The sequence below is a fragment of the Manacus candei genome, unplaced genomic scaffold (assembly GCF_025592945.1).
Source record: "Manacus candei isolate 608988 ecotype Guabito, Panama unplaced genomic scaffold, ASM2559294v1 h1tg000018l, whole genome shotgun sequence".
In the NCBI taxonomy this organism is placed as follows: Eukaryota; Metazoa; Chordata; class Aves; order Passeriformes; family Pipridae; genus Manacus; species Manacus candei.
This window is the reverse complement of record NW_026138066.1, coordinates 3168459-3185210: the sequence shown is the minus strand read 5'-3', so window position 1 is coordinate 3185210 and position 16752 is coordinate 3168459. Positions and strand designations below refer to the sequence as shown.

The window sequence follows — 16752 nt, the reverse complement described above, 5'->3', positions numbered from 1 at the left end:
GGACAGTCATTTCCAATGCCTAATCACCTGTCCTGTGAAGAAACTCTTCCTACTGCTCCACCTAAACCTCCTCGGGCACAGCTTAAGACTATGTGCTCTTGCCCTGTAGCTGGTTGTCTGGGAAAAGGGGCCAACCCCCACCTGGCTACAACCGCCTTTCAGTAGAAAGGAGGTGTTCTAAGCATGCTGTGATTAACACTATTTTATTATAAATAATATTAAAAGCAGTGTTGGAGTTCTCTGTGGATGCAGCCCAGGATCTGTTTTGCCTTTGCTGCTGCAGCAGTGTACTGCTGACTCCTGTTCAGCCTGCTGTCCACCTGGACCCCCAGATCCTTTTCCACAAGGCTGTTCCTCCTGCTACACAGGTCTGAGCCTGCACTGGGCTCTGTGTGTATGTTGTCTCAAGTGCAGTACCTTGCACTTCTCTTGATGAATTTTGCTGTCTTTATATGTTTTACTTACCATCACTACTATCTTTTTTCTTATCCAGTTAAAAAAGCGCACTACTACTTTGTATCTGTGTATAATTGACTCTCCTGTAAATATGAGAACTTAAAAATAACTGCTGCTCTCTATGATGACTCTTTACCCTAACAAATATCAAATGTCTTTCTGTGAGCCAGGATGCTTATTGGAATGCACAGCAATCTGATTTTAGACAAATCCTCTTTATGTGCTTGTAAAGGAAGTGTATCTTAAGGACAGCATCCTTAATCCTCACTCTAGCAGACGCATTATTTGGTTCTTGAGGAGAGGTCAGAGGAATTATCAAAAGCCTGTTTTTCCAGTTCAGGAGTTTCTGGGTGCATTTAAAGAACACTGTAAAGTGTTGTTAGTTCTCCTTCTTTGCCTACTGACAGGTATAGTAATAGTAAATTTGGGGGTTGTAATTAAAATCCAAAATACATAAAACAGAATAGTAACAAATTATTTAAGTATTCAGTGTCAAAGAGAAACATACAATATTACTGTTAAAATTACATAACTTTTACTTCATCCTTTAACTCATAGAAACTTCTTAAAAGAATATTTTAGACTCAAAAAATCATCATAGCTATTGCTAACTTTTGCCTTGTAAAAACAAAGGTGAAAGCCAGAATTCTGTAAATTACTTTTTCCCTTCTAGATACTAGCTCCAGTTCTATGAAACTTCATCTGTTATCATTCAGTGCCTTATGTTGGATTCAGAGTTAGTTTCACTTTTTTCTTTCTTTTTTTTTTTCAGGACCTACAGGACAAGCACCAGGCTATTAAGAGTTCACTTAGATTTATGTGTAGTGGTTGATACACATAAATATTTAAAATCTCTGGGAACTAAAGTTGGTATATTTACTGTCACTGCTACCCGAGGGCAATTCATACATATTTATTGAGTTTGTTTACACATTCACTCATGTATTGCAATGGCACTTCTGATAATACTTTCTGTTGTTAGAGTACGTAACAAAGTCAGCCACACAGCGTGGACACATAAATAGGACTTTCAAAAGTCCATGCAGCAGCAAACCTTGTACCTTGCCCCTTACAACAGTGAGAATTGATATTTTGTGATGCTCTTTGAATAATGGTCTGTCAGACTACTTAAGCCTTGCACATCTGCATTTGAAAACAGACCATTATCTTTTGCATTATCCATATGAAGCCATGCCAAATTTCTCATTCTGCAAGTATGGTACAAAGCATTCACTGAAACTTAGGTCACATTTAATTTGCTGTGTTTTGTTGTTTTTTGGGGTTTTTTAACCACATCTCCTTTATTAGGGGAAAATCAATTTTTTTTTTGCTAATTCTGTGACCTTCATGTTTCTGAAGCTGCTTGAGTTCTACTTGGTTTTGTGGTTTTTTTTCTCTCAATTCCATTCCAGTTTTTATAATTCAGAAATCCCTATGACCACATGAAAAGTCAAACTCCCTCTGCACACCCTATACAAACCACAGGTGCTTAATGGCTCTGCTCTGTGGGAACACGCAGCCTCAGAATGCCTGAATGGTGCCACGTACAGAATTTGCAGGTTGTTTAGAACATCCAAAGGAAGTTGCCCTTGAGGAAGAAGTTATTGCACCCTTTGACAGAGAGGGCGTTATCCAGGACTTCGAATCCTTCTACCTTTATTTAGGTGACAGTGAGGGGCAGGTTGATGGGTGAGGTGACTGCCTGATGGAAAACTCTACATCCGCGCCTTCTTGGGTTTTCTGTTAAATTAAGTGTTCGCAATTTGGCCCTGAAAATACCTATGGGAAGCATAAGACAATTTTTTTCTTTGAGATCATTTTAGTATCCTGGACACACTCACAAGTGGGGTTCTTTCTTGGTAACATGAGTGCCAGCTGCTAGATAAGGGAGGGAAGCCAGGAGCTGGGAGGGATACTGTGGCCAGCAGGGTAGGACCTTGCTAGAAAGGGCCTGTCCCACCACCAGGGAACAAGGCTGGCAAGGGTGGGAGGGAAGCCCAGAGCCCAGGTCATCAAGCTGATGATAAAGCAGGTCCAACATCAAGTTAAGTCAATCCTCAAGTCAGGGGCAGGATCAGGACTAGTGGGATGAGTAAGAATCAGACATAGTCCAGAGATCACCAGGCAGGTCCATGGTGACTGGGTAGGTCTGAAATCAACATGGAAAGCTGGTGCCCTTCTAATTCCCTACGTGGTGGGGACAATGTGGTATGTGGTTTGTGTTGATCTGTGCATTTTCCTCTGTTCCTCCATTCAGTGTGCTCCAGGAGATGGGAGGGATAACATGAGGTTACAATTCAGATCAGCCCTGCTGCACAGAAATATTTCTGGTTTTCGGTTCTGACATTGGTGAAGAGCTTCAGGACTTCCCCTGTTCTGTCAGTGCTATGCTTGCAAGACATTTGAAAGAGAACATGCAGCATGGGTCCTGCTTTCCTTGCCCCTCATATTTTTTCTCTTGATAAGAAGCTGATCCATTATGATGATGAGCATTGTTTCTCCATGATACTGGTAGATTTTTTCCTAGTTGAGAAAATTGAACTTAAAACAGGCATAAAGTGTTAGCTTTCATACACAGCTCATTTCTACTTTATAAATCTCTTTTAAGAATATAATGAGGTCAGTATTGCACAACTGACTGTTTTTTAAATGTCTGGAAAAATCAATTGAAAATGTTCATCTCCTGACCTGTTTTTTCTGTTACTGCTTCATATTTCTGACTTAAAGGTCCTTGGGGCTTTGGTTCATTGCTTGTAAATTATTAATGTTATGCATATGAGAAGCAGAGAAAATACTATCTGATGTCTTTCCTTTGCAGCTCTAGACTATTACAGAGGCAGCAAGCCATCCTTCATATGGAGGTCACATCTGAAAAGCTTGTTAGTTTTCTAACTGATAATTTTTTTTCTTTTTCTTTTCCCAGTTAATACTACTTTTTATAGAGTCCTTGGTTACCTACCACTGAAACTCTTCAAGATACCTTTTCTGAATGAGGGACCACCAGACAAGAGGGTTACTGGATGAACAAAACTAATACAAGGCAATTATTTTTTAACTAAGTTGGAGATTTTGCTACAGCATGATAAGCTGTTCTTTCAGAAGTAAAATAACTCATAGTTTTTATACTTGCCACAGATACCCAGTGAAATATAAGCACCGGAGAAACATGATTTTACAAGTCTCTGGGTTTGAGAAATTCAGCTTAAGGGAAATATATACGTGTGTATATATAAGAATGTATTGCCAAAGCCTTATAAGTTTCTGACAGTAAGCTCTTCACCTTGCCATGTTCCATTTATCTGGTGCTGTAGAAGCTGCTGCCATCCTATCTTTTAGCTCGGCCAAGATCAGGCCCATGCAAAGGTGTGCGGCTGTTTGGACACGCTCCACAGGCGGGAGGAAGGATAGAGCCACAGGCGGGGACGCAAAGAGACGCTTTCAGAGTTTTGGAGATGGGAAGGCTGAAGAGGGATGAAAGAAACAGCTGGCGGAGGAGAGCGGGGAAAAGGGGGGCGCTAGAGCTGGGGCGGGCACTGGCACTGGGGCGGGCACAGGCTGCGGGCGCTGAGCCCGGACGGCGGCGCTGGCACTGGGGCGGGCACAGGCTGTGGGCGCTGAGCCCGGACGGCGCCGTTGCCCAAGCTCTGCGAGCGAACAAGGGGAGGAGTCGCCGCTCCCGCTGCCCCGACCCTGCCCCGCTCCGCCCGCCGGGGCCGCCTCTCCCCGCGCGGGGCGGGGGCTGCGGGCCCGTCCCGCCCCCGTCACCGGGCGATGCTGCAGCCAAGATGGCGGCGGGCACGGAGTGAGCGCGAGCGGGGACAGCGGCTCCGCTGCCGGCGCTCTCCCCGCCTCGGGCAGGGGCGCGCAGAGGGATGAGGCGCTTTCCTAGTCCCGGCTGGTTGTCGTGAGGGGCGCGGGCAGAGAGACACCATGGCGGGGATTATCAAGAAGCAGATCCTGAAGCATCTCTCCAGGTCAGTGGGGCGCGATGCCCTGGGCAGGCTGAGAGATGTGCAGGGCGTGGGTGGCGGCGGGTCCCTATCCCAGAGAGCGGCCCCCGGGGCCAGTGCGGGGCGGAGGGACCGGGCTTCATTCTGCCCGCGGAGGGTGGAGCTGGAGCCGCCTCCTCGCAGTGATTTGGAGGCGGAGGGGGTGGCCGTGTGCTCGTGTGGGACTGTCCGGCGGCGACAGCCGCTTGGCTGTCCCGCGGCCCCCTCAGCCGGTGCCCGGCGGGCGAGCGGGGAGGGGGTCGGTGTGCCTGGCGCAGGAGGGAGTCATCGAGTGAGTCACCGCCGGGCTCCGGCCGCCTCCCCGCCGGGCAGACGGTGCCCGCCCCCGCTGCTCGAGGTGTGCAGAGGGAGAGGAGCGGGGAACACCCCGAACCTCGCCGTGGTTCCGAGGCGGGGGGGGTTATAGCAGCCGCCCCCGTGCGCTGTCTGGCCCGGGCTGAGGGAGCTCGGCCTGTGTCCTTGCAGCTCAGGTCGCGATATCTGAGCTCTTGCAGACATAGGTGAAGCCGGGCGACAAAAAAGGTGCGTCCGGGTGCACGCAGAGAGATGAAAATAAGTTCGTCGTTTTCTGTGTGACTGAAATCATGTCTAACGTGCCTCGCGGGTTAAAGCAAAAAAAACAACCAAACAAACCTGCGGTAAAATTATGTGGCTGTCAATGTCGTGTGTTTGAAAGATGGAGAAACTGCAGAAAGTACACAATCTGACTGATACAGTTTTGAAAAACCACATCACATTTTTCTCAAGGTTTTCTAAAGAGAGGCAAAAACCTGTTAGGTACTTGATATGTCATGATACCACAGCGTTGCTAATTCTTCAGAGCTTACTTTTGTATCTTAAAACATATAACCTGAAATATTGTTCCATTTTTTGCTTATTTTTTTCTGAAATGTTTTATTCTACTTTTGTGTGGTATTTCTGAAAATGTTTATAGAGGAAATCAAACCAAATGAATTGACAGATTGTCATTTGACTAATCTGTTGTTGATGCACATGAAAAAACACCATTTTCATTCCAAATCCTTTGATATCTATCTGCTAAACATGATGTATGAAGCAGTAGTAGAATAATTTTTCTTCTTCATCCTATTCATGAGTTATGTAGCTGGGAATGCTGATAAAGAAATCTTGTCCTCACATGAAAATAGCTGAGCACTGTGTGAATGGAAGTGCAGTGTGAAGATGTCATCAGCCTTGAGTCAGCTTTCTAATCAGAAGTGTGCACAGAATAGCTGAATTTAAGTTTGTGTCCTAAATTGCTATATAGCAAGCTGTATGGAAAGAGGAGTGAACTCTAGACTCTGCACTACAGGTTAGACTCTGAAATGTGCCTGGGACTTAGGCAACAGTAAGATGAGCTGTTTTTTGTCTAGTTTTTCAAATAAACAGTTGAGTAGATTAGAACTAAGTACTTTTTAGTGTTGATAAATCTGTGTTTGCTTTCTCATGTGTTGTGATAATGCTTATGCAACAAGGCTATGTCAAGTGATTATGACACATTTCATCACTTTTAGGAAGCTTACAGAATATGACAGATGATCTGAGGTTTCCAAGTTGAAGTTGAGGCTCATGATCCATACTGTGTTGACATTGAAAGAGTGTGTTTGCTACCTAAAATACGGACAGCATTGTTAAGCCCCTTGTTATGAGTGTTCTTAATCACATGATCAGGTAATGTTTTCTTTCTGCTTTCTTTCGCTGTGCTTCAGTGGTTGCAGAAGTGGGTTGCTCAGAAAAACAGAATTCAAGTGACACATGCACCTGTAAGTCTGGTGGCTTTTTAAATTTCAGGAGCTCAATATTTCAACAAAAATGATAATATTATTTCAGGATTTTCTTTAATATGTTTTGTAAGAACAGGATTATGGAGCCAAATGCATAAGGAATTTCCTGCAATACAGAGACACTTTCACTTTTTACTCTGTTACTATTGGTTTCTGTTCTGCAATTGTCATAGTTCCTTGAAACTGCTGCCTGTTTGTCATCTTCAACAAAGCAGGTATTAGTGACAGGATTACAATCTATTGAAAGAAGGAATAGTGGAAAGAATTACCCTGTTACCTCAATTTACTTTAATTTTTAATGATTGTATTTCTCTTTATGTTTGAACAAAGACAAATCTAATATGTACTTCGAAGAACAAGTAGAAGATTAGAACTTGTTCCTTCAGTTACAGAGAAGTACTTTCATTTTATGCCACGAATCACAGACCAGTTGAGGTTGGAAGGGCTCTCTAGAGGTCTTGTCCAGCTCCCCCCAAAATCATAATTGATTTTGCAATGTTTGCCATGAAGATTGCTGCAATATCAGTTAATCACATGTTAGCAATTTGCAGCTTTTTTAAATATCTAGATACTGTATTTGCAAATTTAAAAGCATTGTGTCATTTAGTAGTGCAGTTTCCATTTAGCAGCTCACAGTGCTTTTAGATGAACTGATAATGGTCTCTGGTGTTGTGAAGGAGCCTTATCATTCTACATTTGTTAGCCAGGAAAAATTTTGCATAGGTATGAGTCTTTAGGATCTGAGAACAAGAAGAGGAAGACAACCCAAACTGCATTTTGAAACAGTTTTGATATCTAAATTACTTTTTATCTTTATAAAGGGTTTTACTTATTGCTATGTTACATCTTAAAAACAGTGAAGGTAATAAAGCTTGTTTTACTCAACTTGTAACAAACTTATGTCAGGATCTGGTGATGAGTTTTTTGCTTTCTCAACCTTTTAAAATTTTTTAAAATGTCCTCTATCTTTGACATGCACTGCTCTTTTCCGAGGCTGTGGTAGAAAATGAGAAGGAGGGAAGGGGTAGGAATAAAATACATGTTTTTTTGTTGCTCTTCGGATTACATGGTGCATGCTGTGGAATATGAAACTAAATGTAGCTGCTAAACTGTAGAGATGAGTTTGTCATTAGGAGGCTTGAATTTTCGTCAGCTCCATATTGTGTTAGGTGAGGTTTTGGTGAATGCGGATGATGGAGTGTCTTTGTTTCGTAATATATGTGCCCTAAAATGAAACAAGTGTCTGGATAATGGCATCATCCTTTACAAAGGTAGGAAAGACACACTGTGCCTAAGAAAAGTCTTCTCTGTAGCGTTGGGATCATTACTCTGTGAAGAGTTCCCAGTGAACTGAAACTTGTGTTGAATCTTCATGTATGCTGTTACATATTTTCAATGGGTGAGAGATTTCAGCACCTTTTCTTGCAAGTTTTTCTGTTATGATGATATCATCTGTTATGCTGATAGCAGATATCCTTCGGCATTCCTTCTTTTTTCCTCAGTTAGACTTTGTGGACAACTGTATGAAACAATGGCGTTAAAGATTTCCAATAGGAATCTAGATTGCCCTACACAAGCTCACTGTGGTGTTACTATTATACTGTCTGTGGTTATAAGGGGATTATCTCTATGTTAGGGCTTTGAATCTTGAGTTGTGTGTATCCAGGATATAGACAGAGATCAGATGTTATTAGTACAGACTTGTATGAGGATATTTCCAAGTGTTTTTTGGTTTTGACTTTTAGTATCACTGAAATTTACTGTCTAGTTAATGAGCAGTCTGACTCTTCTGTGTATCTGCATTATCCATGTTATCCATGCCTTTCTGTGAAAAACAGTTTTGTTTATCAAAATATGTCTAAGAACCATGGAGTTCAGCTTACAAACTTTGCCTCTATGTTAAGTAGCCTCACTGAATATGACATTCTTCATCTCAATTAGATATTAACTCTTAAGTTTATCGATGACAGCACATAGTTCAACTTAAAATTACATTCTTTCTTTGTGTCTTATTTGCTATTTTCACAAAGAAAACAGTAAGACTTTTAAAACTCTTTGGTATGGCAGAAACCCAAATTGTTTTCAGTTGTGTCATTAGTTAATGTTCTGTGTGAACTTAGACCTTTGCTTCTGCTCACCTGAAGCAAAGGATGTGAGCATACTAAGATTTCAATAGAAAAAAATTGCATGATTTTGTGACAATTGTTTTCACTTCATAGTCGGGAAATCATTGTAAAGCTCATATGAATGTTGGGTTTACAAAGAATAGCATACTAATTATGTGGATATCTGGATCATCTGATCCTGATATAAGCAGTGATATCCTACAGGATTTGGTACAGCTCCACTGATACATGTCTTACCTAAATATTTGCCCTGCATATTTCCCTGCTTTTATACCAGTAAGACATGCCTGATTGGTGAGGGATGTTGCCATCTCAAGAGATCTGAGGTGACTCCTTTTAGAATATACCGGTGTAACACCTTTATTTGGCTAGAATGTAGAATGTATTTGGCTAGAATTCCTTCCTGGGAGTAAATTACCAAAATTGTTTGAATGAACTTTGAAGCTTCTGCTAGTAGCAAAATAAGAGGGTTTTTTTGCTTATTTTCAGTTTTGTGTATTCCACCTCTATGTCACTTTAGTTTTGTGGAAGTTATCTACTTCATTTAGCAGCCAAAGCACACAAAATGTGTACTTTGCCGCTTCTCTCTTTGCTTGTAGTGATTTTACAGAGTGTATTCTACATGACTGACTTTACTGGCTTGTGTAGCATGTGGGAAAATTGCAGAACACAATGTAGGCATAACAACCTATGTTGTCCTGAATGAATCTGTATTGAGTCTGAATGCTTAGGGAGAGTGTTAGCATTAAACAAGTGCTGCGCTTAATGAAAGAACAAGCCTGAAAAACAACAGGTGGTAAAGCAGAACTGCTTGAGACAGCAGAAGAGAACGAGGAGGAAGAGCAATTTAAAGTTTCATTATTATCCTGTATCTCTTAAATTTCCATATGTTTGAAATTCAATGCTATTAGTATTTAAGTGGAGATTTCATACCAACAGTTTTGTCTATGTGAATGTGTTGGTAATGTTTTGATGAGCGTAAAGGAATCAGTAAATGTTTTTTGGTTTTTTTTCAAGAGAAATAGAAAACTTTCACTTTGTTCTGTTTTTGTTGGTAGCTTCATGCATCATATTGCGTTTTGAGCTTCTGTGACAGAATATCTTCCATAATCTAAACTGAAATTGCCATGGTGCTTTATGAAATTATGAAGGTATTTTGGAGATAAACAGGCAATAATGTATTTTCTGGTAGAATTCTTAATCATTACATTTATTAAGAGTGGATACTGAATCTTTTGTTACATCTCAGATAGATCTCAAGCTTTCAGTATTTGACAGAATTTGACTTCTACCTTTCAGTTTGTTTTAGATTATTTTTGCAAATGTATTATAAATCTGGATGCTGAGTCTACAGACATTGTATTTGTACAACTAAAGTTCTGCTGAAGCTTTGTTGAAGTTGGACAACTCCTGTGTACACATAATACAAATTAGTGCATTTGCACAATCAGCAGCATTTTACATGTCTGTAATAATTTTTTTTAAACAATTCTCAGAATAGTTTTAGTGGGAAATAAGTTTCACATCAAAAATAATGTTGAAGATCACTGTATTCAAGTAGCTGACATGGTAGTATGAAGCATTCTCAGGGAAAAAAAAAGATATTTGAATAAGCCTGTGAAGGAATAAAATTGTCTCTTAAGTTCAAGTGATTATTGAGTATGTAAGAATCAAAACAAAGGCCACAGTTACATTTTTTTGAAATGTGTTATTTCTCCTGCCAAAGCCTTGGTGTGTTTGTTTTTTGGTTTGTTTTTTTTTTTAATATCAAAGGAAGATAAAATTATGTACTAAACTTCCAGAGTGAGATGTGCTTGTTAAAGTGTCTTGTTTTATTTTTTGCTTTTTTTTTTTCCTACAAGCAGGTTGGATAGAGGAGATTAGATAATTTCTGGTGAAACATTAATGGAATTATAAAGGCCTACACAAAGTGATTTACTTCACAGATTTTTTGCAAATCATGAGAATAACTGCTAACAAGTAACTGCTTAACATATCTCAGGTTTGGCTTCTTGCGAGGCAACCCAGGTTTCTCAGTCCAGGAACTTATGTGGGAGTTCTGTATACCTTTGTGGAGCTGGTGCTAACCAGGATTCAGATCTTTTCATTGTCCCTTTTTTTCATGAGAAAAAACAGGAGAGGAAAGAGCTCCAGCTCAGGCTGTGGCTTTTGGTACTTCCAGCCTCCCCTGGGTGGATGTATGAGCCTTGCTGTAGGAAGCATGTCCCCAGCATGGATTTCATGGCAGGTCTGCCATGCAGCTTTACCATATAGCTTGAGATTACCAGAGCTTTTTTTTCCTCAGAGTTGTTTGCTGCTTCTGTTAAGAAGCAACCTTGGGATACAGCTACTCAGGAATGTGAAAGTTATGTGGTTGCTTACTTCTAGGGCAGTTTTCATGTTGTAGTTTCTCCCATTGCGGGAGATCTGGAAACCTGAGAAAAATAATAATTTGTAGCTAAGTGTCTGTAATTCACTTTAGTGATAAATCTCTTAAATGCTGTTCAAGTATCCCAACAAACTGCCTACCAAGGGCACTGTCCAAATGCTTGGATTTTATTGCACCCAGAAGTGTTGGAATTAATTATATTTAGGCTGAGACATCTCTTCAAAGTGAAGACAGTTAACAGAAAACTTTTTTTTTTGAGAAACATATTTGCTAAAATTTCGTAGCCTGCAAAATCAGAATGTCAGATGTGTGCAGGTTTTTGCAGCGCCACCCCAAATACAAAACCAAATCCAGAAGTCCCTGTAAGATGAGGTTTCTTAGTGTGAATTTTGAATAGCTGAGGTTGAGACACTGTGAATAGGAACAAATAATATGGGATGAGAAATCTTAGGATAGGCAAAACAAAACTGAAAAGTTGCATCCCATTTAAAAATAAAATAAAACCCTCTTATGCTGCATCTCTGGGCTATCTTCCTTCTCATCTTCCAAATATACTTACTGAAAATATATCTCTGAAACCACTTGGTTATATTATATAGCTCTTTTCTCTACATAGTTACAATTTTCTCCATAAACTATTCATTCAATGGGGCTGCAGTATTGCAGTATCAAACAGCAAGGGATATTCTTATGGGAATTTAGTATTTTACATAGGTCTGTTTCCTTTTGAGTTCTGTAATGTCATGATGTGTAACAAACTGTTGTAACTGTAGTTATCTTCAGCTAAAACTCTCTTACATTATTGTATCACTCCTTTTTCCCTTTGAACTTGATCCCTTGTGTGTTCCCTGTGTCCCATTCCCTGCAGCGATCCCAGCTGGCTCTGGTGGAGATTGGTTTGCTGTGAATATCCTTACTACCAAAATGAGTACCAGAAGCTTCTCAGAAGCCATGGCAACTGACCACTTACTTTCACCAGGAGTAGGGGCCTTATGTCTGAATACCTTGCCCTCAGGTAACTTCCCCTCTCCCACCTTTGTAGAGTAAATGTAAGAGGTGGTATGCATTTATATAAATTTGGGAGTGAAATGAGCTCTGTAAAATATTACTTGGATTTTCTCTTCTTTTTGTAACTTACACTTCTGCAAAAAGTAATTGTTTGCCATGCAGCTATGTATTCTGATTTCTTTGGGGTTTTTATAAGTCCTAAACTAAATTTGCAAAACTGATTTATGAAGTAAATCAGCCATCCCATTATAAAAATATCTTAATGTGTATTTTCTAAATGTAATCTAGGTGTTTCTCAGTATCTTTAGGCTATTTGACATTTGCTGTTTATCATTTGTATCTACTTAATTCCTTTTCATTACTCAATGTTTATTACCTCTGTAATGATATATTTGAAGGATCGGTCAGCTTTTTACCTAGTTTACAAAAGAAAACAGCTGATTTTATTTCATTTTTTAAAATTAAAATAGTTCTTATAGCTATTGTCTTATCAAAAGATCTTATTTTCGTGTGAGATCTGATCAGTTAGCATTAAAAAAGATACCTCCTAATGTCACATAAATAAAGGATGCAGTTTCCAAAAGGCAGATGTTGTCATACTTTTACTCTGTATCATTATTTCTTGATTTTAAATTTCTAAAATTATTTTTTATCAAATGGCTTTTCTTTGCATTAGGTACAGAATGTTGTATTTTAAGTGGAATTTAATAGTTTTCAAGTATTAGCAAATTCTCAAAATGTGTTTTTTTTCCTGCCTACAGTGTGCAAGTTGCATATACGTTGCCACATGCGGTTTAATATATTAAGGATTTTATGTTTTCTTGTCCTCAACATATCATTAAGGCCTGACACGTATAGGATTGACACATTTGAAAAAAGTTCTTTGGGTTTGGTCATATTGACTATTTCTACGCTGGATGTGAAAAGACTCATGGAATACAAAAGCTCATACTGGTCTGGGTGAGGATATATCATAAATGAAAGATAAATTGCTTGAGCAATATTTTGCTTGCAAGATGATTATCATTCATGCAGTGCAAGCTCTTCATTTATGCACAGGGCTTGGCCGCGTCTGTGCAGATCTGCTGCATGACACATAATTAGATAATAATCATTGATGACAGCAGCTGTCTCAGTTCTGCCTGTACCCAAAAGGCAAGCAATACAGTTTTTCCAAATAGGAAGAAAATAATTTCCTATATGTGTTGTTACAAGATTAACTAGGGGAAGCTTTATGTACTGTCAAGAGACTTGGTAGGGATGTCAGTATTTGAGAAAGTAGGAGTGTATAAAGATGCCTTTAGGAAGTCACCTGGAGTAGAAGCCCATGCTGAAGTCCTTCTGTGTTGTGATGAAATGGAAGCAATTACTTGGAAAGTGTCAGCAAACAGATGTACTATTCAGTGCTCTACCTCCTAGGATGGGAGAGATAAGGAGGGGTGTGTGTGAAACTGCACCAGAGGTGTTACACAAGTATGGGTTGGTTGTTGAGCCAGGGTCCTAATAAGTAATTTTCCTGGAAAGGAAGATCTATCTTTAGACGATGATAACTCAAAAAGCCTGATGAGTGTTAGATGGTTTAGGTCCTGTACAGTAGCCTTAAAAGTCCCACCTGAATCTGTAGGGATGTAGGTAGTGTTTTGTACTTGTTTGTTGTGCAATAACTCGTGGCCAGATGAGAGTAGTAGGTCCAGGCTGGGTGTGTGAACAGGGGAATGCCCTGTCCTGCTACAGAGGGTTGGGCTGTGAGCACCTTCACAGGATGCTTTGTAGCAAATGATGCAGATCCTCTCCATGCTGGGCATCCAGCAGGCCAAGGAGGGTTCTCCATCTTGCACTCAGCCACCAAATACACACCTGACAGTGCTGCAGAAGTTCAAGGTGTGATTAAACAGAGCATACATGCATTTGTGTGCATTTGGGTAAAGGGGTGATACCCTTCTCTTGTACAAACTGATGTTGGAGGTTATAAGAGGGTGCCAGTTGGGTATCATAGATGGTGAGGGGTGTACCTGAAAGGTCTGGTGGAGGTGCGGTTTCTGCAGTTGGTATTGTCACTTAGGAGTCCCCTGCGACTCCCTATAACTTGCAGAATGAGGGAAGGGTAGTCCTTGCAGTTCATCTTCTGACAGGGGCTTCTTGGGAGAAAATGGCATGGTATTTGGGAATCCATGCAGGACACAACATGGCTGATAGACACGACTTCTGGATACGGGCTGGAGGATGGCCTCTCACACCACTCTTGCCTTGCATACTGCTCACTCACTGGCTCACACTGTGGTGAGATTTTACAGTGCTGCTGTGGCAATGCTCTCTTCCTGGTGCAGAAAGTGAGAGTGTCACTGTTTGTGGGAGGACTTTTTGTCCAAAAATAATAAAATTTATCCTCACAAGTGTTTATTTTCAACTTAATGTATATTCATAAATAAAGAACTTAAGCGTTTATGTGTCAGTGTGTCTAATTAATCCTACTATATTGTAAACATAAAAGGTGATGCCTCTCCCCACAAACCCTACCACAAGTGCCTTAAGTTTTAATTTTTTTTTTAAATTCTTTTGAGCTTTTGATTTTGGTACTGTATTCTGTCCTGACGTTTTCATGGGCATTACAATGTTCTGCAATTAGTTTCTTTTTGCTTGTGTTCAAAGTGTTCTCATTAGTTTCATGTGTTCTTATATTAAAGTAAATGAGCATCCAATTAACTCTTTGTACTAAAAAAACCCCATCAATTGCTGATTTTTATAGTAAAAATTGTAATTTTTATTTCTAAATATTAATATTTTAAGAAACAGAAATAGTGTCCAAGATGAGGATGTGCCATCATATTTTGTGGTGATATTTAGTACTACTTACCATTCATTTTTTTATACATAGAAGTACTCAGATACTTTATGTATCTCAGGCAGTTTTTCATCAATTGTCTCTTGTCTTCCAGCTTTATTGCCTAAAAATGTACCTTTCACTTGCAACCCAGTAGTTTCCATGCATTATATCTTTGGATGTTCAGTATCTTGCATCAGCGATGAGTCACCTGTTGCTGCAAAGCCATTTGCTGCTGTCTTGTGTTCCTCAGAAGGACAGTTTTCTGGGGACTTGATGAATGTAACTTTTATGCTACCTGTCAACTTTTACACATTTTAACTCAGCCTGTGGAGCTAAAAGTTTTTTATTCCAAAACTTATATACAGCACAGCTAATGGTTTTTTGCTGGGGGAAATACTACTTTAATGCACTTCATAAAAAGTAGAACATCCCTAGGACAGCCAGGATTCACTCAAAGGTTTCTGGTACTTCACCAGCTTTTTCTAGGGCATTACTAACTATATTCAGAACCTTTGGCTTTCTGCATATCCTTTGGACAATGAGGTGTGAGATAATGTTGCTCTTGCAGTCTTCTGACACATACTAACGTTAAGCCTTTACTGTTTTGTTATTTTTTATAGCATCTTTTATGATGCTTTTTGGTTGAAGTTTTTTGAAATACCAAGAGAAAATATCAGTTATCTGATTCTAATCTTATTTCTTCTGTCTTAAGGATTAAAATAGACATCTTTTATAGAAGTTTGTTTTTTTAAATTTGGGTTTTTTTTTTCCCCTGGTCTATCATGTCATTGAAAAATTTTCATTAGTGCCTTACGTTTTAAATACAGGTCAAGCATATGTTGCATCTGTAAAGACTGTCTAGCCAGTCTACCATTTATTTAGTGGCAGCCAAATCTTTAATCCTGCATGACTGTAGTGGATCTCGCCCTTTCTGTCCTGTCATACTTGGATCAAGAAGGGATGCTACCAAGAACTCTTCTGAATGTCATTGTATGTAATGTTACTGGTACATAGAGTTGTATTTTAATCTGGGGAGTCTGTCTTTTTCTCATATAAAACTTGCTGCCTTCTAAATAGGTCTAAGGATCTTGGTACTCGGGACTTGAATGATGAAGTGCTACCATGGGAAAAAGTGTAGCAATACTCCTGAACTCACAATGTGCAGGTGGTATTTTTTTCCCTGAGACACTGATATTTCTTTTGGCTACAGGAGAGAAACTATGAGAGAGGAGATTGTTATGTTGCCTGCAGCATGCTATTTGCTGTAACTTTTCTTTTTCTTACTTAAAAGTGGGAGGGATTTAGATTTATTGAAAATCAGCCTTGGTTTGTGGTGTTACACTGGATGAGAGGAACTTGCTTATAACAGTACACACTGTTGATCCCAATGCTTTGTTTCTGTGGCAAATTTGACAAAGACTTAGTTTTGTTCCTCTTCTACTTAAACTTGAAATCTTAAAATTTGAAGTGGTGCAGCGAGCAGAGTGATCGTAGGCCTCCTTCTCTCTGTTACCTGGAGTCATGGGAAGCAAATATCTTCCTGAGAAACTAGGTTGAAAAAGACCATTTTTCTTGCTTCAGAAATCATATACTGTTCCTTAGTGATCTAATAGCATGATTCATCCAGGTGAGACAGTAAAATAAATGAAGCCAGTTATCTTTGTGTGTTCCATTTCTGTTGTTTTGTTATTGATACAGTTGCCAGTGCTTGGTAGGTCATGTTTCCCTTTTTCAGAGCCTGTTGTTTTCAATCATACATTTTTTTAAGCAGTTTGATCTGTAACAAGGAGATGAGCAAAACATGTGGCATATTATGATTTAATAGTCTGTCATGATTAGAGCACACATGTAGGATCATATAGTTGAGGGAATTTTATTTAAAAAGCAGGGGAGGCACATGGTGGAGCTGGGGTAAGCAATTGCATGTTCAGGAGATTTGCAAAATAGCTGAGATTCCTGCGTCCAAATGTGATCCAAACTTGTCTTATTTTTCTATTAAATCCAGAGGTTGGAGTTTCTGTTGTTAAACTTGACAAGGCATCTGGTATTCACTCCATACCTTTATGGAGCGCTGCTGTAAGCTTCCTGTGGTCTGTGGCTGCCATTATACAACCCATAAGCTTGTGACTTCAAGGAATTGTTTCCCCCTGTCTTC

General features: G+C 39.8%; 1 protein-coding gene and 1 long non-coding RNA gene across 7 annotated transcripts in view; one reads left to right on the top strand and one right to left on the bottom strand.

Annotated features, from left to right (window-relative positions):
* Positions 1-1738: 1738 nt before the first annotated feature.
* On the bottom strand, positions 1739-4114 carry LOC127469927 (uncharacterized). The gene is made up of 2 exons (XR_007904128.1): positions 3737-4114; positions 1739-2979 (listed from the first exon to the last, which is right to left on the bottom strand). It is a non-coding gene; the product is annotated as an uncharacterized LOC127469927 (long non-coding RNA).
* A 126-nt stretch (positions 4115-4240) lies between these two features.
* The window catches only part of BLTP3B (bridge-like lipid transfer protein family member 3B), a 53316-nt gene continuing 40804 nt past the window's right edge, over positions 4241-16752 (top strand). For 2 of the 6 annotated variants that reach the window (XR_007904116.1, XM_051784780.1), the window contains exon 1: positions 4250-4430. Coding sequence is in view for 4 of the 6 variants with exons in the window: in XM_051784780.1 (XP_051640740.1) it covers positions 4387-4430 (44 nt within the window). In the remaining 2 variants the exon portion in view is untranslated. Of the gene's footprint in view, positions 4431-4686; positions 4989-5980; positions 6138-11633; positions 11781-16752 lie in introns of those variants that run through there. The other 4 variants (XM_051784783.1, XM_051784782.1, XM_051784781.1 and 1 more) reach the window with 4 other exon arrangements.